The 22,612-nt window shown below is 40.2% G+C and overlaps 4 protein-coding genes across 6 annotated transcripts in view; 3 read left to right on the top strand and 1 right to left on the bottom strand.

Annotated features, from left to right (window-relative positions):
* xkrx (XK related X-linked) overlaps positions 1 to 9,265 on the bottom strand; it is a 12,006-nt gene extending 2,741 nt beyond the window's left edge. Inside the window, exons 1-2 of one of the 2 annotated variants that reach the window (XM_008326439.3) lie at positions 8,064 to 9,265; positions 11 to 175 (exon numbers count right to left, since the gene is read on the bottom strand). In XM_008326439.3, the coding sequence (XP_008324661.1) occupies positions 11 to 175; positions 8,064 to 8,419 (521 nt within the window). In that variant the 5' untranslated portion in view covers positions 8,420 to 9,265. The other variant, XM_008326440.3, reaches the window with a different exon arrangement.
* A 2,977-nt stretch (positions 9,266 to 12,242) lies between these two features.
* On the top strand, positions 12,243 to 15,466 carry arl13a (ADP-ribosylation factor-like 13A). 2 transcript variants are annotated; one of them, XM_008326443.3, is made up of 10 exons: positions 12,247 to 12,477; positions 12,684 to 12,800; positions 13,169 to 13,239; positions 13,320 to 13,572; positions 13,908 to 14,013; positions 14,123 to 14,334; positions 14,422 to 14,530; positions 14,710 to 14,983; positions 15,066 to 15,185; positions 15,275 to 15,466. In XM_008326443.3, the coding sequence occupies exons 2-10, from the start codon at positions 12,742 to 12,744 to the stop codon at positions 15,328 to 15,330; spliced, it is 1,260 nt and encodes a 419-aa protein (XP_008324665.1). In that variant the 5' UTR covers positions 12,247 to 12,477; positions 12,684 to 12,741; the 3' UTR covers positions 15,331 to 15,466. The 2 variants fall into 2 exon arrangements, with proteins under 2 accessions (XP_024919076.1, XP_008324665.1); XM_025063308.1 differs by having other exon boundaries at positions 12,243 to 12,477; positions 14,123 to 14,530.
* Positions 15,467 to 15,624: 158 nt separating this feature from the next.
* Positions 15,625 to 19,413, top strand: tmem35 (transmembrane protein 35). Its single transcript, XM_008326444.3, has 2 exons — positions 15,625 to 16,766; positions 18,021 to 19,413. The coding sequence occupies exons 1-2, from the start codon at positions 16,647 to 16,649 to the stop codon at positions 18,384 to 18,386; spliced, it is 486 nt and encodes a 161-aa protein (XP_008324666.1). The 5' UTR covers positions 15,625 to 16,646; the 3' UTR covers positions 18,387 to 19,413.
* Positions 19,414 to 19,633: 220 nt separating this feature from the next.
* Positions 19,634 to 22,612, top strand: part of cenpi (centromere protein I) — an 8,625-nt gene continuing 5,646 nt past the window's right edge. Inside the window, exons 1-7 of the mRNA XM_008326445.3 lie at positions 19,634 to 19,881; positions 20,580 to 20,717; positions 20,904 to 21,022; positions 21,686 to 21,793; positions 22,025 to 22,073; positions 22,200 to 22,246; positions 22,552 to 22,607. Coding sequence (XP_008324667.1) covers positions 19,734 to 19,881; positions 20,580 to 20,717; positions 20,904 to 21,022; positions 21,686 to 21,793; positions 22,025 to 22,073; positions 22,200 to 22,246; positions 22,552 to 22,607 — 665 coding nt within the window. The 5' untranslated portion in view covers positions 19,634 to 19,733. The remainder of the gene's footprint in view (positions 19,882 to 20,579; positions 20,718 to 20,903; positions 21,023 to 21,685; positions 21,794 to 22,024; positions 22,074 to 22,199; positions 22,247 to 22,551; positions 22,608 to 22,612) is intronic.

The raw sequence follows: 22,612 nt of genomic DNA, 5'->3' as shown, positions 1-22,612 counted from the left end.
GACTGCCGTGCGCTTGAAGGCATCCCTGTGTGTGGCCAGTTTGCGTTCCGATTGGCTGATCTCCCACTCCATGGGCGTGTTCTGGCCTTTCTTCAACTGGATCTTCCTGGAGATGGTGACGTATGGTTCCTCCTTCTTTCCAGCTTTGAAATACACCCAGAGAGCCTCGAAACACCTGCAGGAGAGAACGAGGAGTTAAAAGGGTGCAGTTGTAGTTTTACACCAGCAGAGGGTAGCACGGTGTCATAGGTACAGAGTACTAGTAACTTCTTGCGAGAGTGAGTGATTTTACTACTATAATTTGACTCAATAAACCAGCACTAGTATTTGGAAACTTTGCATAAGTTTAAATAGTAAACTTAAAAAAAAAACCAGTTCCTCTTGGAAAGTTAGGACATAGGAACTAGTTGGTGAAAATACTGTCTGACTTTGTTCCTGTCAGCATCTTTGGCATAACCACAAAAAGTCCATGGAGTTATTCTTTCAATTATTTATTTTATTTTACTTTTTGTTTCCACAAAAAACACGAAGACAGAGACTAGGGAACTTTTGTTCACATAGCATTGGAAACTAATGTGTATAATATTCACTGTACTTTCACCAAAAGAATTACAGTTTGTGACAATGGCTCTCAGCACTAGTGCGATACAGCTAAGCTAAAAGCTAGGTTGTCCTCACCAACATTTTTTAAAATGCTTATCTTTTCTGACGCAGCCAGGCCAAAAATAACCGTCTGATTTTAATGTCACTTGTCGTGAAACGGCAGTTAAAATAACACTTACATCTTACACAGTTTTGCTTTAAAGACTGAATGTGAATGTCAGGAGTCACTTCTCTCCCCGTGCACTAACATGGTGTCTGCCAGCCAACTGCTGACAAAGCACCAATATGCTATTAATAATAAATTATTATATAATTTATTTATATGATTATTATTATACTTCTGCCTTTTCCCCGCAATACCCATGTTCCCCAATAGATGGCGTAGAAAATGATAAAAGCATTTTAGCCTTTATGTAAGACTTTTACATGTCATTTATCTTAGTTCACTGGAACGCTGCATCTATCTGCTCCTGACCCGTCCACCCGTTCAATTTTAGGACAATTGTGGCCCAAGTCAAAAGGTTTGCGCACGTCTGTGCTAGATGCTAGCAAGCTAACTACACGCAACAAGTGGAGTCTTAATGTGGTAGCTATTTTCTGAAGACTGAGTTTGGATCAGGTCACGGGATTGGCTTTATACAAAACGCTGTTTAACTAATGTATGTAAATCATGAAACAGGGCTTTCATTTATGTCCCTAGCACCACCTACAGGTCAGGGAAAGGTAGCTACACGCGGAATGCCATTAGGATTAAACAGAACTGCAGACTCCTCTGACAGAACGTCCATTGTGACCTGCAGCCTAAAGAAAAACAAGCACAAGCTCCACCAGAGGGCAGCGAGAGTGTAAAAAACAAACACGCCTCTGTGCTGAATAATTAAGTGAAACCCTCTGGGCCTGGGTGTGGTTCCTGTTGCCGAGGGTGAGGTAAAGAAGGTAAAGGTTGTTACTTCAGCCTGACGGCAAAGTCTCTATGTTGTGGAGAATGATGGACGATTTGCCGCAAACTCAAGTTTACTCGCAGGAAAGAAAATAATCTTAATAATCTTTTTTTCTTTTTAACTTTGATTTTTTTCTTCCAGCCAGGGTTTTCTTATAACATAAACATTAAAGGTTTGAATAATTAGTAGGAGTAGTGCAAGTAAAACGAATAAACCGAGTCCTGGGAAACATCCCTGCTGCTCCCACTTACACATCATTCTGTCGGAATGTTTTATCTTTTCCAGGGAACACAGAGCCCTAGGAATTTGACATGAACCTGTTGCCGTCGACTGACTCTGAAGATTCAGTAGTGGCTCTGACTGTGCATGTAAGAGACCGGACGTTCAAAATCGTGCTTTTGTCTCTGCAAACATAAACAAACGTACTCGCTCTTTAACTGGGGAGAGGCTACAGCGCTGGAGGTTTACGGCATATTTATCAGTGTTGCTGGAAAACTGCCTGAGCACAAAAACAACAGGCTGCACTGAACACAAGCCAACTCCCAGCCAACTAAATGGTTTCTGTAAAAGCACTGAGGACGAGAGTGAGAGGAAGAGGAGGAATAGAGGCAGGAAGGATGAAGACGTGATCTCAGAAAATCAATATCTCTAAGTTCACTGGAGAAGACAAATGCATTCAGGCCTCTGCTGTAGCATGTGCCGACTGAATAGCAACCACATACAATGAGGTGTCTCCGGGAAGAACATGATCCCGATCGGTAACCGCAGAGCAACGGCAGCAGTGTTTGTGCTGCGGACCAAACAGCAAACCTGTTTGTCCTGACTAAGCGCAGAAAAAGACGAAACTTGGAATTCTGATTTGCGAGCAAAGAGCTGCACAAACACTTGCAGGACTGCTCAGTTCTGGTCTTGAGGGATTTTGGTCATCACTAACATTATCTGACTGTAGGGTGATTGAAAAACCCACAGACAGTGCGGGAGGAGCTGGGTTTGCTCAGACTGGGCCACGCAGTAATTACTGTCAAGGTTCAGCACTTACAGGTTTGTCGTGTTCAGACATGATTCAGTCCAGAGGAGAAAGAACATAAAACAAACATATGGAGGCTTGAAGATTGACAAATTCTTTGGGTTTAGTAGAGAAAATATCTCCTGTAATCTCATGCAATCACCAGACTGCACTCTTGAATCTTGAACCTACAAGAGTCATGATGTCAACAACAACTGATGTCCATTTGGCCATTAGACCTTTCTGATAAAAATACAAGATTAGGACCGGGACATGAATTTTCAAATCGTATACCATAAGTTCCGGACTTAGCCGCTACTTTTTTTCTCACGCTTTGAACCCCGCGGCGTAAATTCCGGACTACAAGACGCTACTTTTTTCTCACGCTTTGAACCCCGCGGCTAAAAACAATGATGCGGCTAATTTATAGATTTTTATGTGCTAACGAAGTGTATACCGCTAGCGACCTATGACTTTTCTGGTAGGCTACTGTATGTTATACTAGTAGCGTATGTCTGTCTGTCTATGAATGGCGGGGGAGAGAGAGAACGTTAGCGAAAGTTGAGAGCGGTTTGTCATGTTGAAGCGTGAGTTGGTTATACAGGAGCTGTAAAAACACTGTTTATGTTCTCGTTATGTTGTCGCAACCAGCCAAAAATCTGTGTAAATCTCCCATGTTACAATGTGGTTTAGTGAATAAGTGACAAGTGTGTCACAATTTTATCTGGCACAACGAAGAAAAAAGGGAGGTTTCAGTGTCGTACTTTACTCACAACAACAAATTGTTTCTGGAAGGTGTATGCTAACGGCTGCACATCAAACATGCTAATGAACATCAAAGCGCACGACCCAAGGAAGAAAGCAAAAGCTCAACCCTCTGCTTCCCTCTGACGTTTTCTTTGATCTCTTATCAGCACAAAGTTCAAAATCCAGTATCTGTGATGGCATGGGCGTATGCTAGTGTCCACTGAATGGCTAACTTGCAGGCTAGCCGTAATTGCTCCAACGGTAGTTTGCATTGCATGACATGCAAACTACGACACGTTTCAGAATTAGTTCATCGAGAATGAGTAAAATCATTGATAATTTAGTCACCTCGTGCAACAGCTGTGTAGCAGACGTCGAAAGCTAAACAAATTAATTATCGCAAAAGCACAATAAGTGTCTTTTGTATTGCAGTCGTGATTATGGGCTATAGAGGATTTGGAAAGCATTGGACTCTGGAGTATTTATATACGTCTTACAATACGTTTGTATGTCTGCAGAATGTTTGATTTTCCTGGAGGTCTCTTTACATTTTAGTGCTGAAACAAGCAGCTGGAGGAACGTCTGGGTTTGATTTATCAGGTCTGCTGCTTTTGAGCCTCATCCAAGACAAGAAATATGTGAAGAATAAAGCAGATTTAAAGAGAGTAGACTTGCGCTACACTAAAGTCTGTCTCAAAAGTCTGGACCATACAGGTCTATGGATTTAAATCCTATGACTTCAGACGTCCTGCCTTCAAACAAACTGCGACTGCAGAACTGTCCTTAGCAGGGTTGCTCTAGTTTTTCAGAAAAATAGAAAGAACGATCATTAGTAAATGCCCAAATGTTTCCATTAACATCACGACTATCTGTTTCACGTGGATATGTGATTTCATCTGTGAGGAAACTTCCTTTTAAAAGCAGAAGTTTTAGCCGACGTAAGGAGCATGCAACATCTAGGCTCATTTCCTGTTCCTGTTGGGGCAGTGGTGGCTCAGTGATTAAGGAAGCGGACTTGGGTCTGGAAGGCTTTTGGTTCAAGTCCACCAGCTGCCAAGTTACCACTGAGGTGCTCTGAGCAAGGCACCGTGCCCCCCCCCCACTCACTGCTCCCCTGGGTGCTTAAAGCTGCCCACTGTTTACTTTGGTGATGCCCCCCACACTCACTGCTCCCCCGGGTGCTTAAAGCTGCCCACTGTTTACTTTGGTGATGGGTTAAAAACAGAGGTCACATTTGGTTGTGTGCTGTGTCACAGTGACAAATAGTTTACTTTCCTTCACTTCCTTTTCCTTCTGACAACAGTAGCATCGGATTACAGTGTCAGCACAGAATTACAACTACGGTATTTAAACAGGACCGATGTCAAGAATTAAAACCGTTTCACAAGTATGTAAATTGGAGGGTTTCGCTCCGTGTGCTGTTGCGAAGAGTTAAGTAACGGTGACTATTGAAGTGTTTTCTAGACATAAGCACAGTTCAGTGGGAGAGTTGACGAACTGCTCTGCCAAAGTTGACAATAGTGATGGGAGTATCGATTCCGTGGCATCAATATATTGACATTCGTACGAGTATTGATTACTCTTATAAAGTATCAACGCTAACTAATGAATGGAAAAAGCGCACGCGTCACTTCGACATCTTTTAAGGTCACGTGACCTGATGTATCTGTATTGGGGAAAAAAAAAATCTGGTACCGCATCAAGTGATCTAGAAATCTCTCGTACTACTCTGTTGGGCTCAGGAAGATAATTTGTGGAATGAACATTCAGGCCTAACTGGTCTGACAGATATTTGTCTGTCAGTTGATGCGTCTTTTTTTGGGGGGATATTGTATTGTTATTGATATCTGCAATCTATATACTGACATTTCCTATTCCAGTATTTGTGCCCAATTGTCTCCAACCAGTGCCCTTATGCAGACATGGGTGAAACTAGACTATTTGGTGTTTGTCGCGACCATTTATTATGTCATTCCCTAAGACTGAAAAGAAGTCTATACGTCTTTTTTGACTTCGTCACGTGGACTATACTACGCTCTTTCCCCTCCCTGCCCTCCTCACCGACCTGATTACTGGGCCGAGCAGCAGCAGATGCAGGAAGAGGACAAATGGTCGGTCTCGGCCCAGGTCCCTGTGTACGAAGGTGAGCGTGAGCTGGATGAGCAGAGCAGGAAGTGCCATGAACACGATGGTGAAGCTCAACCAAGTGACGTCGTTGGTTCTCTCGTATCGTCTGCACAGGAAGACGCCGCAGAGATACTCCGCCAGGTACAGCACGGTAAAGAGCACGTCACCGTACGGCGCCGGCAGAGGGTCGTGTCTGACCATCAGTATGAACCTGTTCTGCACGAGCGGAGTGCCGTCCTGCAGCTTGATGTCTGAGATCTCCCGCTCCTGCACTGCCATCTTTCACATGATTTACGACAGTTTAAAAAGAGCGCATCCAAACCGGTGTTTACTTGTCGGATGTTATCTTGTCCTTCTGTGTTACATTCTAAATACATCCCTTTAAGAAGTGATTTCCTCGGAAGTGCCGAATGAGCAGGTTTTCTACCGATCTCATCTTCTAGCGATGGTTGTCTTTGCTTCTCCGCTACGGTGCTCTTCTAGTTGAATGAAGAAGAAAGAGTTCGACTTGGACGGATAGACTGTCATGTCAGCAAAGTAGTTTGATCGTCGTTGATTATTTACATTAGTTGGCGCGAACTAGCTTCAGCTTTTCCGCATCTTCGTCTTTTTCCTTTTGTCATCAAAGCCACGTGGGAACATCATGACATCACACCTGCGTGGTTTTAGACATTTTAAGTTGTCATTCTAATATGTGTAAGTTAAGGACTTTCCGGTTGTCAACTGACTTCGCTGACTCCTGCTGTAAGAGATGTTTTCGTGAGTTCCGAGTTCTTCTGTGGTTTTGGTTGGCGCTAGTTGTTGTTTCAGTTTCTGCTGTTCGTCCAACCCAGTCTGCTCTTTCTCTGCTGACTCCACTCAACTGGGTGTTTTCACTTTAGAAATGCTGCTCACTAAAGATTCTTGTCTTTTCTTTTGTCCTGACTCTTTTAGCCCTAGAGGTAACTATGCAGATTAACCTTCCTTTTAAGTTAGGGGTCAATTTCAGTTTTGTGTTGACCAAAATACTGGTTATCCTAGTTGGTTCTTAACACGCGTGACATGGTACGTCTGCGCAGAGTTTGCTTACAAAGATGATGTTGCGGGACGTTTTGACGATGTTTAGTTACTAAATGTGGACCAATAATCGATTCAGTCTTCGGCAGCTTGTCTTAATCGGCAAATCGGCAATTCGGCAATTGTCGTACGCTAATCAAAATGATGTTGACTGTCAAAACAATGATGTTAAAAAGAACCGCATTAAAGACAGAGCAGAGGCTTCTTTGAGTGAATTCGCAGCCTGTGGTGCCTCAAAGTGCCTCGCAGAGGTTTGAGCCAATGAGACGGAAACACAGTGAGACAAGAAGAAAACCTGGGCCGTGCCTTAAAGTCCCATTAGAGGGAAAAAACTCAATAGCTTTATAAATAATATATGTGGACTCCAGTGGAAGAGTGTGTACTTTGTCTTAATAACTTTGAACTACTTATTTAGAAAAGTTAGATACCGACAGTGACTCTAAAACTCTGCTTCGAATACCTGCGTTGTATTGTATTTACATTTATTCAAACCAGCTCATGTACACTGAGAAGAATCAGTGACCTGAGCTCACGGGGGACACCTGTTGGTCCACTGCTGACTCCTTTGGTCAGTTTGTGTAGCTAGAATAAATCTGGACACGCATTTCAAACGGTGACGTTTGAAGAATAAAACAATTAAACTTAGTCATGGAGCCAGCACTGGACTGTTAGCTACAATTACTGGTTTTCTCTATGGACTTTGGTGTTGGAGAATAAATGGTTTACAAACATTTGTGAGGATGGAGTTGAGATAAAGACACCAGAAATTGAAAAAGTAGTAGCTATAGCGTTAGCAATAACTTACAATACTGTAGGTAGAGCTTCACTAGTGCTGAATTATTTGATAAAGATGTGTTTTTTTGGGGTTAACAGTAGACAACACTGCCATTTGTGACAGATTGGGATTATAATTTGAAGTTAATAAGTGCTATTACAAATTCACTTTCTTGTTTATGAAGGACAACAGAGAGATAATAACAGTTTCAGTGTGTATTTTCTGACCTAAAACCTTAAATGTTTACAGTACAGTTTCCCAAATGTCCCAATATTTTTATTTAAGAAAGTACAAATATTAAATAAATATTCATTATTATTTATCAATATTCATTCATTCAGACAGAATGCTCAGAATGCAGTTAGCAGTTTCAGTACAACTAGCTCTAAAACTGCTAAACACCATATAATTTACACATGAAATTAACCTGGAATTACTGAACACAACACATTAAAACAAATATTTTAAACGACAGTTTAAATTTTTGTTTCAATTGGTTGTTTTTTTTAAGAAATGGGGCCTGTGAGAACGCAGCACCAAAAGGTAAATAAACTACACTTTTTAAGTTCGTGGACTAAAAAAAAAGACCAACAAGAACCTCATTCTGTTTTGGAGCTTTAGTCACTTTGCTGTTCGTGTTGTACTATTTCTTGAGCTTTTAAATAATAGACTAAAGAGAACACTTTTTTTAAAGGTAGTCTCAGTTTTGGCTAACTTCAAATAGTTCTTAAACGGTGGTGTAAAGTGACCAATTGCTCTGACCCTCCCAAACGTGCAACAGCGCCTCCTGTCACACCCCGGTACCCACCTTACAACCGGTCCGAGCAGCAGCAGGTGCAGGAACAGAACAAGTGGCCGATCCCGGCCCAGGTCTCGGTGGATGAAGGTGAGAGTGAGCTGAATGAGCAGCGCCGGAACCAACATGAAGGTGATGGTAAAGCTCATCCAGATCACGTCGTTGGTTTTGTGGTACATCCCGCACAGCGCCGCGGCAGTGATCAACTCCGCAACGTACAGAACCGTAGCCAGAACAACACTGAACGGCGGCCGGACACGTCTGTGACTGACCACTAGCATCAGCCCCTCGTCCGCCACCGACGAGTTCTCCTGCGGGTCCAGGTCAGAGATGTCCCGCTCCTGCTCCTCCAACGCCACTTCACACATGCTTGCCAGTGTGGGTCGAGTATCCGCCTGCCTGCTATGGTGTCTGTTCGGTGATTATTCTCCTTTGGTTGACATCAGTATGTACTTCTCACCGTGTTGATCGTAAACAGTTCTTCGTGGGCTTCATCTCCACTTTTCGGCTGTGTCACTCCTCCTGCGTCGCCGGCTCTCTCGCTCTCTCTCTCTCACACACACACACAGTATTTATCTCTAACAAACACACACATTCATGGGCTGTTTTTCCATGTGCTCGACGCGGTGTCACCGTTCCGAGGAGGAAAGTTTTGACCTGTCGCTGACTGAACACACAGTAAACACAACCATGGCCAACAGCGGTGTTCCGTATGTAACGCGAGGCGGTTGGAAACGAAGAAACCGTGTTGCGTTTGACTGTCTCCGTGTCAGTCGTAGAAAATGATGATGATGATGGTCTCTCTCTCTCTCTCGCTCTCTCTCCCTCTCCCTCCCTCTCTCTCTCTGACTGTATGTGTATGTTACGGAACCTTAACACGAAACCGGAAATGATGGGCGGGTACTGTACAAATACGATCTGATATTATAATCTGATACGATAAATTGATAAAAAGCACAATTTAAACACGGAAACAAACAAAGCTGGGTGGGGACTAGGCATTTACATTAGCCTCCAGGGCGGGTCTAAAGGGGTTAGGGTTAGGTCAGAGGAGTCCTTTTGGCTGTAGAGTGCATAATATCTGAAGCTTTCAGTGTAGAGAGTTGCGAGATGACGTCACAGACAGGTTTATCTGTGGATTCTATGAACCACTGTGTTAATATAAAGCAAGTGGCAAGAGTAAATATGACATTAAAATACAGGGGGGGGGGGGACAAAAGATAAATAGGTTTAACCTTTAACCTTAATTTGGTGTCAATACATGCAATATAATCTAAATATGCCATGTATGCTTAGAAATGCGTGTGTTAAGTAACAATATTAGGATAAGAAACAGGCCTAGCTGGCTCCAGAATGTTCCACTGGTTCTCAACTTTTACATATTTACACACATACATATTTAATTGACCTCTTTAGCAGTAGCAGTCGTTCACTACAGTAGTTATTAATAGTAAATATATTTTTGAAGTCAGTAATATGCAAACTCCATACAGAAAAAAATTGGTGATTTAACCAGTGAATCATTTTCTTGCTGTAAAGTCAGCTCATTTATCACTTCTTAACAGTTTTAGTTGTTTTTCTTTTTTTTTTTTTTGTGGTGGTAATAATTAAGTTGTGAGAGTTTCTCTGCCACATTTGTTCATCAAATATTATCACAAACAAAGAATAACTGCTATGATTTGTAGAACCCCTCGGATTGACGTTTTTGTTCGGACGAAACCATTTCGTCTCTACGCCGTTTGCATATCTGGATTATCATGTTGGTAAGTGAACCAGAACTGAAATACAAACAGACCCATAGACAGATGTCTAAACAGTGTGACAAGTGTGGGTGTGTGATATTTTTAACAGCCAATCATGTGGTACGTAGCAGGTCACGTGACTCATAGAACTGCTGCTGTGACCTCAGCTGCTGTGATTTTCTTTTCTTTTTTTTTTTTGTAGGACCAAAATCCAACCCAAAGTAAACCAAGTCACCTTCAATAGAATAAATCTGTGTCTCTTTCTTATGTATATAAATAATATATAATATATATATATATATATTGGTACACAGAAAGTGGTTTGGTTTCAATCCAGGACCTGGGCCTGGTCAAGACCACTTTAGAGGACACACTACAAATAGACTGGTGCCCTCTTTATTTTGGTCCATAGAAGCAACAGTCCTGTTGGAAACTGGGCCTGCTGATACAGTCTTCAGAGTAGTCAGAGGCAGAGTTTCTGCTTAAATAAGCAGTGGGGGGAAAAAAATGTTGGCAACACTGGACGTAAAGCAAACGCAAATCTCTACCTAAAACGAACGCTCTATCAGGCCATGTGGCCGATGTTGTCATATGAGAAACAACACATCTTATGGGGAAGTACTACAAGATGGCGCAATACCACACATGTTTTGTTTTGTCTGTGTCCACAAGTCATTTATAAAAAAAAAAAAAAGAACTTAGAGTGCTTAGTGCTGTTGCCTTCACTAAGAAGATCACGGGTTCAACCCCTGGTGGTAACTAAACTCAAGGGTTTTCCCATGGTAAAATTGTATAAATACAATTAACCCGTCCTTCTTACACGGGCCTTGAAAAACATTTAAGAGGTAGAGGATGAATGTCATGGGTTGTTATTTTGTCAGTCGGACATTATTGTTACACAGAACCCTCTGTTTATTTCCCTGGTCTACCAGTAATGTTGTTAATACACTGTGATTCATTCAGATCCGGGATGTGAAAATCGTTTTGCTTCAGGGGGCCGCGTGAAACCTAATTAGATGTGAAGTGGCCCGGATCATAATATAATTACCTGTAAATAACAACAACAACAACAACGTTTTTTTTCCCCTTTGTTTTCATGCTGAAAAGTACATATATATCAGATACATTTTCAGATTAAATGGAATTTAAAACAAAACATTTCCTCAATATGTGTTCATCAAGTGGGCTGGTTTTGGCCCACGGGCCATGTGTTTACCCACCCCTGATTAAGATGCTTTATAATGTCGACAGTCTGTGTCCATGTATTGTCAGAAAACGCCCGTAGATTTGTACACCTTTTCACACATCATTGATTATAAAGACACAACAACCTCTAACCTCAGAGAAGGAAAAACTTATTTAAGACTTATTCCTTTAATATTTAGAATTCATAGATTTTCTAGAATGTACCAAAGTCTCAGCAGAATCTGAAAAATGATTGTAATGTGCAGATCAGCAGCAGCTGAGGGGCGTGGCCTCGGCTGAGGGGCGTGGCCTCAGCTGCAGCTCGTTCCTGTATGCGGGGTGCCAAAACATCTGCATTTGGACTTAAATTTCAAAATCCTTGGGTTTTGACCTTGGGTTTGATTGTTTAATAGTTAATATTTAATATGTTTACATAACATTTAATGATTAATTAAATCATGATCAAAATAAGGACGAGAGTAGCCAATCATTTGAGATGGCCGAAGTGACGTTTATTGGGCGTGTGGTGAGAACATAAACGGGTCCAATCAGCATATGAAAAGCTTGGCTTGATCGGGTGTTATTTTAATGACACGATAAGATGAAGCAGAAGAGCACGGAATCAGGTCTCGATGTTCGGACAACAAACTTAAAAACACCGTACAGAGAATAAACACTTATAATGATTATATGGTTTTTATTCATTGGATAAAGTAAAAGTAAGCTGAAGAAAAAAAAAAATTTTTTATTTATTTTTAACGTGGCATTTACACTACGTTTAAAACGGTGCTCAGACTACTACAATACCGCCCTCTTGTGGCTAACTTTGATATATAATTTGTTTAATAAAACACTACAATCGAAACAATTAGTAATTGTAATCGCAATAAATCGCATGATGGTCTCCAAATAAACGCATTATGAATTATATTTCGTGTGAAAACAAATCAAGGTCATGGTAAATGAAGATTATGACAATTTTAGAATCAATTGATTGGTATTCAGGTGAATAACATTTTTAAAAATATTACTGGTAACAATATATATATTATTACCAGTTATATATGTATGTATATATATATCTATATATATATCTATATATATATATCTATATATATATATCTATATATATATATATATATATATATATATATATATGTATAATCCCATTGCAAATCACTTTTAAATGCCTGTCATAATAAAGCCTGTACAAATATAAAAAGTTACAAAGGTGATGACATCATCGTGTAGGTAAGGTGGTTCAGATCAGGCTAACACTGGCCTCCGCGCTGCGAGGTGATTGGACGTCACAGATGAGTCCACCACACACCATTGACAGGCACAGGCATTTGTACCAGCAGAATCACACGGGCAGTTTGTGATTGGCTGAAATAAGATGAGACTAAAGTCTTAGTGTGATCCTGATTAGACCTAAAGCTGTCCCAGGATGTTATTGCAGACCGGGATCTGAACACAAACGTGGAATTGGACTCCGCTCTGTGAGTGTTTTTCTTCTTTCATTCTTACTGTTTTCATGGCTTCATAAAAATGACCTTATTTAGAAATTTGTTTTCACACTCTTTTCTTTGTGTTCTAACATTACAATTTTAGAACAATTACAAAAAAAAAAGCTCAAATAGGAGAAACAAACAGAGTGTTTTTTAACCCCTTTGTGACTAAAAAACTGGACTCTGTTGGTTTGTAGGTTTCCTTTCCCGAGAAGACAATGCCCTCTGTTCTTACCTGTCCAAAATCTAATCAAGATGTTCAACCTCATGAGTAATTGTTGCAGCTGGGTCTCCAAAATACAGGAGCCAATCAGGTGAGTGTCTCATATCATTGCGAAATACACAGAGAGAGAGAGAGAGAGAACTGTAATTGCCGGGTAAAGAGAAATCTCCGCAGTCTTGTACTTCCACCTGGCCAGCTGTTATCACATGATGGGACATCCCATTAAAAAAATATGGTTTGGACAGCAGCACATTTCCAATATATATATATATATATATATAACTTAGCATTAGTTGTGCCTTCACAGCTAGCACACCACCAAAACATAGCCTTTGTTTTATGTATTCATGGGTAATGGTAATGGGGTCGTTAAATAACCTGACGGAACTTGTGTTCCCAATAAAGTGAAGACGTTTAACATTTGAAGTCAAACTCTGTCCTTCATTCTCGTCTCCGCAGAAAGGTGACTGTTCTGATGGTCGGTCTCGATAAAGCAGGAAAAACATCCTCAATCAGAGCGATGCTGGGAGGTACATTTTCTGAACACAGAACTTTGACGCTGGTAGTGATTTGAAACGGCCCAAGAGCCTTCACTCTGTCTCCTTTCCAGTCCAACACCCTGTTGAGACGGGACCTACCGGCGGCTGCGTGAGGACCCAGCTAAGGATGGAAAACTTTGTGGTTACGCTGCTGGACGTCGGCGGTTCGGCAGAGTCCAGAGGAACCTGGAGGAACCTGTACGCCGAAGCGCACGCTGTCATCTTTGTGGTGGACTCCAGTGACAGACAGAGAATCAGGGAGGTCCGTGAGGTTCTGGCTGACCTTTTAAAAGAACCATTAGTGGCCGGAAAGCCCCTATTGGTGTGAGTATTACCAACTTAGTAACCCAAGCGTTTAGACCAGGGGCGCCAAACTCATTTTGGTTGAGGGGCCACATATGGATTAGATGTCAAGTGGGCGGAACTTACCTATAAATAAATCCATGTCCTCCCTACCCTGTTGTTTTCCTGAAAAAAAGTACATGAACACGAGAAAGTATTAATTTTTAATTTAATACATTTTTTCACTTTTTCGATCGAACCCCATAGCGGGGCCATTGTTGGCTCACAGGCCGTATGTTGGGCATCCCTGGTTTAGACATGGTTTTTTATCGATGTGAAAGTAAAATAACGTGAAACCAGAGCTGGGTCTGTTTCAGACTTGCAAATAAACAGGACAAAGTGAACGCTTTGCCAGGAAGTGAGCTGATCGAACTACTGTCTCTGGAGAAGCTCGTGAACCAGAGTCGCTCCATGTGCCATATTGTGAGTATTCAACTAAATAATTCTTCATATGTGGATGTGAAGTATAGGCTTCTTGAAAACTACAGAACAGATGCAGACATTCAGACTGGACCTTCTCTTTTCCTCTTAGGAATCATATTCAGCGTTAATGGACCTTCGGCGCTGGTCTGACAGAAAAGCTCTACGTGGTCTGCGCTGGCTTCTGCATACTGTGTACCAGGATTTTCCTGAGCTTTGTACCCGTGTTGGCCAGGACTGCAAGATTCCTTTGGAAACCAGGGAGAGGCAGAAAACCAGAAAAACAGAAAAGGCAAAAACAGAGAAATGTCACAGAAAGATCAGGTCTGAATGGATCAAACATTTAAACCTGATCAGTGACTATTCCCCTCTTTGTTCGAAACCTTTGTGTGTTATTTCTTTCTATTATAGCTTGAGACCCGGCGAATCAGATCCTTGTAAAATTCATCAGCCTAAAGACAATGAGAAAAAGACCAAGACTGAAAAAAGGCTGCAGCCCATTAGAAACATGCTGCCAAAGGTCAGTAAACATCTCAGTATTGATAGTTCTGCAAATTGTATTGTAGGGCTGTGACCTCAATCCATTTTGACATTGTGATGTCTCTGGGGTTCTGCTGTGACCTCAGTCCATTTTGACATTGTGATGTCTCTGGGGAGACAAGATGTCTAATCATTTAAGCTTACACGCATTGTCCGCAGGAGTCAGCGATCAAGAAGCTAAAGACAAAAAAGAAAAAAGACCCATCTGTCACAGTCAAAAAAAGTAAACATGAAAAAAACAGAACACATGAACAGAAGGATGACGACGATGCAGACGGGGACAAAAAAGAGCAGGAAAACTGTGGCGACAAAAAAAAGACCGGCAATACTCGGCACCCCACGGCAAAAACCAGAGATAAAAACAAACCAAAGGTGAAAAAAGACGATGAGGAAAATTCCGATTCTACTAACAAAAACCAGGAGACCATCAAAGGTGTGACGCGTTTTCACAATACAGTCTCATTTCTGGACATTAGTTGCTAAAATAATAACCATTCTCCCATCTTTGTCTGTAGATAAAGAAGAGAAAAGAAGGAAAAAAAATAAATTAGTGAAAGTGAAACGAAAGAATAAGATCAACACTGAGGAGATGTGCAGAGATTACACTCAACCTGTCGACCTTTCTGAGACCTTTGGTAAGACTCTTCTTCACCTCCTTTTTCTACCACCCTCCAATTTACAACTTGCGATGTTTGTCTAAAAGCATCTTCCTGTCTCTTCAAAGATTTATACCGGAAAGCAATCCTGGCTCTGAAGGAACGTCAGGATCAGAGGCAATGAGAACAGGGTTCTGGTTCTTACATGTTGTTCTCGATAGCAGTATATTTTCTCAAGACTTTCTGCAGTCCATTTCTTTGTCACTGTAGATATTCTGAGGATGACGTCTGGAGCATTCCTTTCCTACTGCATATATGATGTCCACACATATTCTGAGGATGACGTCTTTCCTACTGCATATATGATGTCCACAATACAGTAGTTTGTTCCGAGGTGGACGGTCTGGATGTTCTTGTCGAGTACCAAGACTTTGTTGGTATTGCCATTTTTAGTTCCAAGACTTTGTTGGTATTGCCATTTTTCTATTAATGAGAGTTTTTTCTTGTCTTTTAAACATGGAATCATGTTTGACTTTGCACTTAAAGGAGAGCACGTGCAGGGTGATAAACATTGTTTTCAAACTGTATCTTAAACATATTTTTTTACTGCTGCTGAATGGTGTTAATGGGTTAATAATATAAAATGTTTTCTAAATGATTATTATTTGATATTATCAATATATTTGTTTATATCTATGTTTTTGATGTTTAGATGGTGGGGGAACTTTATTTTAATTAAATAGTAAATAGTAGTAGTACATTTATTTTATTGTTATAATAATGGGTCAATTTACCAAGCGAGGGACAATGAGCGCGACTGGAAAATCTCGCAAAGGTTGCTTACTCGTAAATTGGTAACTCGTATTTCGGGTAGCTCGAATCTTGAAGCTCCACTGCAGTTATTTTAAACACGTACTAGCCTTCAGCCATCATTACACATCCATTCGTGGGACTATCACGTTCACCCTGCTTTTCTTGCTGTTGATTCACAATCCCGGCCTCATTGGAATAATAACACAAAAGGTCTTTTAAGATAACCCCATCGCTTCTAAACAATGTAGAACAGGAAATGTGTGTATATAAATGTCAGACATACAGGTTGATTGATAAACATGCAAAATATTTGCCTTTTCGTGATTTCTTAATAGAGTCTCTGGTATAACAGCTCACTGCCATCTTTGTGGTTCTAGCAGAAACTCGGCCCAATATTAACAACTGATAGTTTAAGGTTTAAGCAATGTAGAAATTCAGTTTTATTCGAGTCATTAAGAATGTGACAATGCGGTTGTTTATATAGTTATGGATATTTTTGAATAGCGTATTAAAAGAAAGAAACCCTTAACAATATTTAAGACCTATTAAAACGGTATGTTGTCGCCGCCATCTTTGTTGTCCTATAGAAGCTCCGCCCTTCAGCCTTACACCGAGTCGGTTCATTCATTGACCGAACGGTAAAATCTTCGTTCTGCTTTTGGGTCTGTGAGGCCACTACAGAAAAAAATGGCCTCCCCGCGGACAATAACTATCGTGGCTCTGTCTTTTGCTCTGGGTTTGTTCTTCGTCTTCATGGGAACCATTAAATTAACGCCGAGACTCAGCAAAGATGCCTACAGTGAGATGGTGAGTGTTCGATAGAAGACCCGCCATTGTTCTGGTTGAATCAACGGATTCTGACCAAATTCTGCAGTGAAAAAAGATACATTTGATGAGAAATCCTGGGGATAAAAAGCAAATGCGTTTTCAACCGAAGAGGCATTTATTCCGTAGGAAGCATAGATAGGAATATGATCTGACGTTGTAGACAAAACGGCTATAAACGGATATTTCATTGTCTGCACACCGTCTACCTTTATGTGTGATTTACAGTTAATGTGTGTGAAATACGGATTATAGGAAATGCAAACCCAATTAATAATGGTGCAGCTTCTCGTGAGTAGATAGATATGTTTTTTTTTAAAGCAATGGCTCCGCCTTCGAGCACATTCTGTGAGATGCTGATGCTGAAAATGTCCTTAGAGGATGTGCAAGATGAAGATGAGGAGCTGCTGGATTCCATACGAAAGTGATAAAAAAAAAAAAATTGCTATTAGTTCAGTTAAAGGAAGAATTGAAAGTACACGAATAGAAGAAAGTTAACCCTGTCAATTATTTTAATGAGCCAGTAGAATTACACTGTGTTGTGACTATCACCTATACTCCCTCCTTATATACAAAAAACAAAAAAAAAGAAAAGAAATATATACCAGTGGAAAATTCAGCCTGTACATAATGGCACATGAAGGATGTAAAGTGTTAAATAAAACCCTAAATAAAAGAAGTCTGAGGGATGGGTGAGATTGGTGCACAACACAAGTAGATGTTACTAAATGCTGTTTCTGGCTCCAGAAAAGTACAATTTTACAAATAAAATAGATAAATGTTGGTTTTTAAGTGAATTTTCTGTTTAGTTTTTACAATTTACAAATGAGCTAGGACAGGCGCGGGCAAACATTGTTTGACTTGCGGGCCACAATTGTCCGAAAATTGACGTGTAAAAGTCCTGCATAAAGGCTAAAATGCTTTTATCATTTTCTACGCCATCTATTGGGGAAAAGTGGGTATTGCAAGGAAAAGGCAGAAGTAATGAAATGAATAATGATAATATGAATGAATTATTTATATTATTTTTATTTCAATATAAATCAATTTTGAAAAGTTTGGCGGCCCATATTAAAAGGTTGAAGAGGCCGCATCCGGCCCCCCGGACCTTAGTTTGCCCATGCCTGAGCGAGGAGTTAAGGTTCTTACAGGCAACTTTCACATGTAGCATGAACACTTGATTGATTGTGTGAATTATTATCGATAAAAACACTTCTTTTGCCTTATTACCTGCAGAAAAGAGCATACAAGAGCTACGCCAAGGCCCTGCCAGGTCTGAAGAAAATCGGGATCAGCTCGGTCCTGCTGAGAAAGATCATCGGCTCTTTGGAGGTGGGCTGTGGTGTGGTTCTGACCTTGGTACCAGGTCGACCAAAGGATGTGGCCAATTTCCTGCTCCTGTTGGTCATGTTGGCTGTGCTGTTCTTCCACCAACTTGTCGGCGATCCTCTCAAACGCTATGCCCACGCTCTAGTTTTCGGAATTTTGCTCACCTGCCGACTGCTGATTGCCCGGCAGGGCGACGAGCGGCCCGAGAGAGAGGACAGCAGGGAGGAGCAGCATATCCACGAGCAGGAAAAGAACAAGTTTAAACAATCATAAAATCGGCTGTCGTCCCCAAGAAACGTAATCCGTGAATTTCCGAGGTGAAGATTTTGAAGGATACAGTCACAAGCAGTAATAAACAACCGTCACTTCCTTCTTCCTGTCTCCCCCGCTGACTCGGTACTCATTAACTCGTCTTTACACTTAATGTCAGTCTAAGATCATTCTCTCCATAATCCTTACAAATTCAAAAGTAGGATCTAGACACGTATGTGTTTTCTAAGAGGTTTCCTGGTCAGGTTTAGTAGAATCAAATCAAGCCCCTTTCATTACCTGCTTCCAAACCTCTGAGGATGGAGATAAACTGGAGGACTGAGTCATAGACTTTGCTGTAGAAAAAAAAAAAAAATCCACAGAGCTCACTCTGTACCCTCTCGCTGTAGTCAAATTCATTTGTTGTTATTTATTTTAGTCTAACACTGTCTTTAACATGTTTGCCTTGAATTTGTTTGAAGGTCTTTTGTGAATGCCACTTTTCAGTAACTGTTGTTTTATCATTGTTTTTAAATTGAAATTAGGGAAAAAAAATTAATATGTAATTAATTACCATTTTTCAGCATGCTTTCTGCTCCAAATTATACAGTGTAATTTAGAAAAAGTAAGTCAAAGAGTTTCCGTCCGAGATATTAGCTGGTAAGACATAGAACCATAACTCGTTTTTAATGCAGCGTACTTAAAAAAATGTCAACAATCTCAAATGTGATATTTAAATACAAGAGTTGAATCAGCTGCTTTTTAATTCTAAATACTTTTTTAAACCCAGGTTTTGGCTTAACGTTTATTTATCTAATGGGACTGAAGCAGCTGTTTCCTTGGGTCTCGGCTGAAAACAACCTTAATGTCTTTTGAAAATGTAAATGTTATATTTCCTTTTTTAAGAAGGTTCAAATGTGTTTAACGTGCTGCTAATGTCGTTGACTTTGCTTTAGATTCAGATTCAGTCATTTCTGTCTCCGTTTTTGTTTTGGGAATGAAAATCTGACAACATTTCTGTGAACCATAGACTTGAAATAAAAAAAAAACTTTAAAGATGTTTTTTTGTTTTTAGTTATGTAGTAAGTCCGTGCAAATGAACTTAACTCGAGTTGTACTGATATACGGTACGTTTAAGCACCAATTTTAACAATGTTAAATGACAGATTTTCCATGAAACGAGATCGTCAGATGACAGTTTGACCCAATGCGCAAGCGCGTTTCCCTGTCCGATGTAAACTACGTTTCCCAGAATTCTCAAAACTATAGCAAAGCAGTGCGCAGGCGCAGAACAAACGGTCGCGGTGAGTTTGAAAATCCACAAACGCCCCGGAATGGCTTCATGTTTTTAGCTTTTAGAAATGTAATACAATGGCAGAACAACAGAGCCGTTCGCTGATTTCGGAACCAGATTCTCTTTCGAGCCGTTCACTAAACAGAAGTTTGAGAATTTTCGAGAAGGAGAGAAGAAAGAAGGAGGAGGATCCGTTTGTTGTCGCTATCAGCTATTTTAGAGACGGTAAGTCGTCACTGTTCTGGTACCGACCGTGGCCCTTGCTTTTCCTCCGACCTGGCCCGTTCAAACAGACCCTTTAACTATGGTTGTATGTTTTCAAACTCTGTGGTCGAGATAAAATGTTCTAGAAGCCAAAACTACTGCAAATCATGTTGTGTCTACGACTCAGAAACAAAGCTACGTAAGCTACGGTTTAACGTAATGTGATGGAGAACGCCATCACATATACTGTTTGTATTTTCCACCGTTCTCCATCACATATACTGTTTGTATTTTCCAGTAGTATCTGTATAGTATTGTTGTTAAAATCTCTAACATTAACAGTTCCAACCTGAACACAAAAAGAAAGAAGAAGAAATCATTAGTTTGGTCTGTTTACCTACTTTAAAAACATTGTATTTTTTTAGGGTGAGACCTGTTACGTTCTTGTCACCTACTTCTTTTCTTAAACACATGAACATGTTTAGTATATTATATTATAATATATACATATTTAATCCCAAATGTTTACATGTTAGTAACCAGGTTCAGCTTAAATGCTTTGTACTGTGCTTTAATGGTACTCTTGTTTTCACTGCCCAACCTCAAAGACCTGAACAGCCGAGCAAATAACATCTTAAGTTGCATTAAATGTAGTGGAGAGACCTACCCTAACAGTAGGTCTTCATCAGGCCCCAATATGAGTCTGTGTTTGCTTATAGTTAAAGCAGGAACTCCAATTTTGGGGAATGATGAGTTGGGGAAGAACCTGGCACTGGTGGAAAAAGTGGCCTTCAATACGGGACTTCCCCCAGAGGCCATCGCTGTGATGCTGGAGTTTGCCATGAGTCTGCGCATGGGTAAGACTGTCTCTGCAGTGTCTGTGAACTGAGAACGAGGTCTAAAGTGTTGGATCCGTTTGGCCGGAGGTCATTTTTAAACTGTCTGAACTGCAGTACCAAAGTAGCGCTGAACGTTTTACAGTTTGTGTTTGTTAATGTTGGTGAAGTGTACGTTGGATCGAGGTTTTGCGAATTTCTCTGCAGGTTCCGGTCCATGCGTGCGGGTTCTAAAGTGTCTGATTCCTAACTCTGTGGTGCCACAGCATGCAGTCCTCAGAGCTGTGGTATTGCTGACCATTGGAAAATTACCCATCAGCACTCAGGTAAGTTGTGGTTAAGTTCGAATTTTCTTCGGTCGAGGTAGAAAAACAAGAGTTGACCCTGACTGAGATGCAGTATAAGATCAACTGAGAAGTTAAGAGTTGACCCTGGCTGAGATGCAGTATAAGATCAACTGAGAATGTGGGGAAACATGACATACGTTCAGGAACCTTTTGTGTGTAAATAAGAGCTGGCTTTGTGCAGACATTAAAATATCAACCAGGTCTAATGACAAAAAACATATTAGCAGGACAGTATTTTATGGAAATAAAGTCATGGCTCTCACGATTTGACCAGATTTTTATGATTTTACCAATTTTTTAGGTTTTAATAAAATCTAAACTGTAACTTAATTCATTTTTTTTGTCTAATTTTATATTTATGTATAGTATAGGCCAGGAGTCTGTATAATATATAAGCTTCAATTATAGCGTATATAGTTATAGTTACAACTCACATATTGAAAATAAAAAGTAACCCTTTCAAGGTTTTTTTCAATTATAAATATATTTTTTTCAAAAAGACCAGATAAGTGGTAAGAATTGTTATTAATTGTTCCCAATAGATTAAATATTTTAAATTAAGTTGTTTCATTCAGTTTTGTTTTTGTTTTTTTTTCCCATTCAGTTTTGTTTTGTTTTTTTTTCCTGATAAAAAAACAACAGGTTTTGTTCCTCAAGTGGATCCTGACTATGTTTGACATGATTGATGCAAAAGACGAACTGCGTGCAATTTATGGCATAATCTTCAGCCTTGTAACGGAGGAAAATCTGGTGAGTGCTCCTCCGTATCTGTGTTTTACATGCACTTGTTTTGTTTTTGTTTTTTGTTTTTTTTTTAATGTCTTGTCATCCGTATTGGGGCTGTGTATTTTTCTGAGCAGTTCCTGTCTTGTCATCCATATTGGGGCTGTGTATTTTTCTGAGCAGTTCCTGATTTCTGTGAGTGATTTCAAGATCTTTAAAATCTGAATCTAAACAAAACCCCTTGTTATTCTTTTCCAGTGTCCTTACGTTTGCCACCTGCTCTACCTTCTAACTAGAAAAGAGAACGGTAGGTCACACACACAGTCACAGCCTAAAGATGATCTAAATCTCTGGGACTACTATGTTTTTTTTTATTTTTTTTTAATTTCACCTGTTCACGCTGTCATCGATTCTGTTTTTGTCGTTGTTGCAGTGCAAGTCTACCGAGTCAGGAAGCTGCTTGAACTACAGTCTAAACTGGTAAACCTTTTTGTTCACGTCATTGAATAAAGTTACAATTGCATTCATTCATTAACTTCAAACTTGCATTAAGTGAGCAATAGAAAATAAATGTCTGGATTTTCAAATATGGGATAAAAATCTCACTTCTCCTGATCCTCAATTTTCTAATAATTTTACAGTTAAAAATCTGCGGGGTCATTAACTTCAAATAGATATTGTTATTTAAAAAAAAAAAAAAATTTAAGACGACTTATTTACCAGGGCTTTTTAGCCTGACGATAACAGATTCTGATCTATTTATTTTTTACATGGTTTGTCTCCAGGGTCGACAGCCGTTTCTGCTCCACCTGCTCTCGCTCTACAAGGTCTTTTGTCCTGAACTGG

Source organism: Cynoglossus semilaevis, chromosome 15 (genome assembly GCF_000523025.1).
Source record: "Cynoglossus semilaevis isolate Cse_v1.0 chromosome 15, Cse_v1.0, whole genome shotgun sequence".
NCBI lineage: Eukaryota > Metazoa > Chordata > Actinopteri > Pleuronectiformes > Cynoglossidae > Cynoglossus > Cynoglossus semilaevis.
This window is presented reverse-complemented; position numbering and strand designations above follow the sequence as displayed.

Coding starts and splice junctions, on each gene's coding strand:
- arl13a (XM_025063308.1), top strand. CDS start 12,742: ATGTTCAACCTCATGAGTAATTGTTGCAGCTGGGTCTCCAAAATACAG. Junction 13,240..13,319: donor AATCAGAGCGATGCTGGGAG/GTACATTTTCTG, acceptor TCTCCTTTCCAG/TCCAACACCCTGTTGAGACG. Junction 14,014..14,122: donor GTCGCTCCATGTGCCATATT/GTGAGTATTCAA, acceptor TTTTCCTCTTAG/GAATCATATTCAGCGTTAAT.
- tmem35 (XM_008326444.3), top strand. CDS start 16,647: ATGGCCTCCCCGCGGACAATAACTATCGTGGCTCTGTCTTTTGCTCTG. Junction 16,767..18,020: donor AAGATGCCTACAGTGAGATG/GTGAGTGTTCGA, acceptor TATTACCTGCAG/AAAAGAGCATACAAGAGCTA.